This window comes from Cucumis melo, chromosome 2 (assembly GCF_025177605.1).
Source record: "Cucumis melo cultivar AY chromosome 2, USDA_Cmelo_AY_1.0, whole genome shotgun sequence".
NCBI lineage: Eukaryota > Viridiplantae > Streptophyta > Magnoliopsida > Cucurbitales > Cucurbitaceae > Cucumis > Cucumis melo.
The window spans coordinates 2,281,070-2,285,835 of record NC_066858.1 but is presented as its reverse complement, the minus strand read 5'-3'; the positions used below and the strand labels follow the sequence as shown (position 1 = coordinate 2,285,835).

The 4,766-nt window shown below is 31.3% G+C and overlaps 1 protein-coding gene across 2 annotated transcripts; it reads right to left on the bottom strand.

The window, feature by feature from the left end:
• Nucleotides 1-774: 774 nt before the first annotated feature.
• On the bottom strand, nucleotides 775-4,766 carry LOC103492336 (putative transcription factor bHLH041). 2 transcript variants are annotated; one of them, XM_008452651.2, is made up of 8 exons: nucleotides 4,633-4,766; nucleotides 4,226-4,342; nucleotides 3,970-4,075; nucleotides 3,853-3,867; nucleotides 3,681-3,743; nucleotides 2,676-3,368; nucleotides 1,964-2,359; nucleotides 775-969 (listed from the first exon to the last, which is right to left on the bottom strand). In XM_008452651.2, exons 1-8 carry the CDS (start codon nucleotides 4,650-4,652, stop codon nucleotides 901-903), a joined length of 1,479 nt encoding a protein of 492 aa, XP_008450873.1. In that variant the 5' UTR covers nucleotides 4,653-4,766; the 3' UTR covers nucleotides 775-900. The 2 variants fall into 2 exon arrangements, with proteins under 2 accessions (XP_008450873.1, XP_008450872.1); XM_008452650.2 differs by lacking the exon at nucleotides 4,633-4,766 and adding an exon at nucleotides 4,444-4,626.

Here is a 4,766-nt window from a genome sequence, read left to right as displayed (position 1 = left end):
ATGCATTAGTTTTGATTTTCAATATATTTGAAACAACGTCTTTCTAGATTCTGTTATTTTCCGATTTGGTTGTTGGTTTTAGTTTGTACTCATGCTATACTTGTAAAGTAAAATATATGTATTAGACACACTCATTAAGCTACACAAACATATAATAATATAAAGTCAAAAGTAATAAATTACTCTTGAGGAATAAATATAACATCGAACTTATTCTTTTAACACATAAATGCTCAATCTTATTGACTTTGAATTTTCTTTTAGTATAAGAATGATTTATTTATTTATTTTCATAAATTCTAAAACATGTCTCATTGTCATACTTGTGACTTAGATTTCTTTTTTAAAAAAATAATGTGTCATTGTTTTTAATATCATGTTGTGTCTCTGTATCTTGTATTTGTATTCGAAACATATACCTAAATATAAAAAGAGAACTCTCGAAACGTACGAATAAAGTAAATGAATAAATAACTATTTCATTAGAAAGAAAATTAACATAAAAGTAAACCTAGTAAGAATTTGAGAAAATATTCAAAGAGAATAAAACTTGGGTATGTACTTTCTAGAGATGCTTTTATAGGACTAAAAAAGAAAAAAAAAAACACAATATTAATACCTTTTTTGTAAGATATAACAAAGACTTTATTATCTTAATATCATTTTAAATAATACTAATAATAGATATTGAGAACAAAACTTGCCACCCTAAACCCTAAGTAAAGGAGACAAAAAAAAAAAAAAAAGTACATAATAAAAACAAAAAGAACAATATAACCACTAATGACTAATCTATATATCTCATTAAAATAATAATAATAACAACACAAGAAATAGGAGAAAAAAAAAATAGTGGTGATGTTGGAACATTCACATGGCAGATTGTGATTGGTCCATCTTTCATTTTGCCAGGTCAGAGACAACTCTTTCCACTGCTTCTTGGAAGGCTGACTTGTCCCATTCATTCTCCTAATTCAATAAGAAAAAAAAAAAAAAAAAAGAACAAAATAAGTATGAAAAAGTATTCTAATTTTTCTACTTAATTTCTCTACCTGCTCTTTAACCCCTAATTTCCTTCCCATTTCCTAATGGATATTTGATATAAGTTTCAAGATGACAAATGATTACTTAAAGTTGATTTTCATTTCACTTTCCTACTCACTTTCTTGATTGACAATTGAAGCTTCTATGAAGTTGTCCTAAATAGTGTTAATAATGTTTGTTTCTTCGAACGTCCCGGACCTATTTTGAAAGACTCTTTTACCCTAATTGTTTAAAAATATGTTTTTTAATACTTAAAATGTCGTTGGATACACGTTTTGTTTGTTTTTTGATTTACTGATTGTAGATGTTTGGATTATATGGGTGGTGATTGTATCGGTATTCTGTTCATTAGTGTTCTGTTTAGTGATCATTTGGTCTTTTGATTTTAGTTTTTGAAAATTAAATCTCTAAACATTCCTTCGACCTCTAAGTTTCTTCTTCTTCTTTTTTATAAATCTTTTCACCAATGTTTTCAAAAACCAAGTTCAAATTTTGAAAACTTAAAAAAAGTAGTTTTTAAAGCCTAGTTGCTTTTGTTTAAAAACTTAATTATTGTACTTAAAGTAAGATACATCTTATTATAAGAAAGCAAGAAAAAATAAGTTCAACTTTTAGAAAACCAAAAACTCCATAAGTCGTTAAATAATTCTAACTTTGTCAACTTCAGCTACGTTTACTATTAAAACTTTGCACATGTTTATCAAGAAACTAATCTTCCTCTCTTTCACTCTTTCTCTCTTTAATTTTTCTAACTCTGGACCAACCGACTTTGTACCCTATACACAGACTTTCTAACTCCAACAATTTTAGACTTAAGAACTCAACTCAATACTCCAAATACCCTCAAAATGGTTATCAAATGACTGAAATTTTATATTTTAGTTAGCAGAAAGCTAAGAATGAACCAATATCTAATTACCTCAATGATTAATCTCAAAGTTAGGTGGTTAATAGAACTTGAAGAAGGTGTTAACTGGGTGTTGCCATCCATGGATAAAACTCTCACATTGTTAAGCTGCCTCAAGAACTCAAGAACTCCAATCACTATATTTGTCAGTGAAGAAGATTCTCCTCTAGTTGCTATATTCAAATCTATAATTTGGCCTTCTGATGTTGATTCTTGAACTTGTGAAATTCCAACCCTAAATCTAATATCTTCTCGAGGAAAAAGTATTGCTTCTTCTTTTTCTTCTTCTTTAGAACTTTGTAAAAGTTGTGCTTCCAATTGTTGGTTCCTTCTACTAAGCTCAGCTACTTGAGCTTTCAATGAACTCATATACTCCCTCGTTGTTGTTAGCACCGATCCTTTATCTTTCTGCATTAATCAAACAAATGGTTATAAATATAATAATTAGGTTTAAAGTATTAGCAGACATAACAAAACTTAGATATAGCTCTCGAAATCTATCAAATATAGACTATATCACTATATTAAGAATCTATTAACGATAAAGCTCATAACTTATGTGGGATATATCAGCGATAGAATCTACTATTAATAGATTTTGTTATATTTGTAATTTGTTTAAAATGTTGCAATCTTAATATGAATGTAACAGACTTTTTAGTTGCTTAAAAATACTATTGTAATAATTTAAAAAGTCATTTCAAAAAGGGTCAAAAGATCGAACCTTGGTTCCGGGAGGGAGTAGAGATTTCAATGCTTGAAAGCTGTCGTTGAGCTTCTCCCTCCGTCGTCGTTCTGATATCACATGATGTAGTTGTGAGCTCGTCGGCCGACTTGTTGTCGGCATGCGTTCCCGAAGTCTCATGAGATTCAAGTTTGTCATGAAAGCTAATGATCTCTTGAGCAAGCTTTGCCTCGTGCTCAAATTTCGATTCAACCGGATTTTCGTTGGAGTTAAAACTCTAGCATATTTCTTGAAAGCACTAGATTTTACATTCACATGGTAGCTTGGAGGAAGGTTCTCTAAAGGCTGATGAACAGAGGAAGAAGATGAACAGGCTGGTGAAGAAAGCACTGCTAGAATTGTTCTTGTCATGGCCTCATCTAAGGCTTCTGGTGTGGGGAATTGAAGGTTTCTTGCTTGAGCAAAAATGGAGTTTATGGAGGAAGGTTGAAGCTGGCTTTGAAGAATGGGAATGTCAGCTGTTGTGAAGGGTGATTCTGCAGGGCTGTCCATCGACGATGATCTCAACGAAGAAGATGAAGATGACAGCGTGTTCGGGTTCAGGATTGGGATCGAACTTGGACCAGGGATTAGTTTTGATTTTGTGGATGGCTGAGGAAGCTCCATTATTGGAACCTTGGGAGCAACAACATCAACAGGAACCAAACTGCTTATTATCATCTCAATATCAACCTGAAATCCTTCAAAAAAAACTATTCAATCAATCCAACTTTGAACTAATATGTTAAGGATCAACAAATAAAGCAAACAGAAAATGTACAGCAATACAGTTCACAGTAACAGTATATTAGCTATACGTCAGGAGAAATTATTATTTTTTTTATTATAAACCAGAATTACTTAAGCAGAATGTTTATACAACACATTTCTCTATGAGACCTCCAAACTTGGTCGTATAAAGCAGCAGGTAACATATACAAAGCATTCAACACGATAATCAGTTTTAAACTTTTTGAATATACGGTAAAGTTTGTGATTGTTCACCTGAGAAACGCTAGAGAAACCAAGCTCAATTTCACCATGGATGCTTCCCAAGAAAATCGAAGTCTAATGAAGGCGAAGACAAAACCGAAAAATGTTTAAGCTTCAAGTATAACTTCTAACTTTCTAAAAGTAATCACAATCAAATTCATTCCCAGAGGATAATATAACCAACCTGAATCCCAGCTGCCTGAACAAATAAACCAAGAAAACGAAAACAAATGAATATATATATATATATATAAACACAATTTGAATTATTTGAAGAGATCAAACAAAAAATGAAACTTACAAGATAAAACTGTCTTTGTACATCAGCAGAAGCATACGTTTGAAGCTGAGAATTCTCCAATTTCAAACAAGGATCATTATGTTTATAAGCAAGTCCTGGAATAAGCCTACAAATATATAATAATAACACAAAAAAACAAAACGACTTAGACCGAACCGTTCTGTTCGATAATCATTCGGTTTTTAGTCTTCAAAAAACCAAAAACCAAAACCGTTACGGAAACTGGAAATGTTAACTAACTAGTAACAACAATTACCCATCATCAACACTGAATTCTAACTGCTGATATTCTCGAAAAAGCAACAGAGATAAACTCCCAACTTGTTCTTGATCAAATTCCTTCAAGAATAATCCATCTGAAAACCTCAAGCAACTGCAAAATAAGATCAAAACATCAGCAAAAAAAGAAAAAACAAAAACAACCCAAAAGAGCAAGAAAGAAAATTTATTATAAGAGAGAAAAAAGAGAGAGACTTTGATGGTTGAGGGAAATAAGACCAAAGGCAAATGTAAGTGCAACCAAAAGATTGCATTATATCTTGAAGAAAGGAATGGAGATGGGGTTGAAGGAGTTGAAAGGCAATATCCATAAAAGGGTATTTTGGAGAAAATTTATCAAAAAATTGGAAGAAGATTTGTATTATTCTATTCTGTTGTTCTTACTTGATGATGTTCTTCTTCATACATATTTTTTTTTTGAAATGATGAAACTTTATGGAACGTTAGAAGATTTGGTATCCATATATAAGTGGAAAGCTTTTTTCTAGGGAGTTGATTGAAAAGTAGGAAAGATTGAG

What these genes read in the sequence shown, in the direction of transcription:
- LOC103492336 (XM_008452650.2), bottom strand. Translation starts at nt 4,559, where the DNA reads ATGGATATTGCCTTTCAACTCCTTCAACCCCATCTCCATTCCTTTCTT. An exon ending in GAATTCAGTGTTGATGATGG is followed by an intron (nt 4,076 to 4,225) that starts GTAATTGTTGTT and finishes ATATATTTGTAG; the next exon opens with GCTTATTCCAGGACTTGCTT. An exon ending in TACTCCCTCCCGGAACCAAG is followed by an intron (nt 2,360 to 2,675) that starts GTTCGATCTTTT and finishes TGATTAATGCAG; the next exon opens with AAAGATAAAGGATCGGTGCT.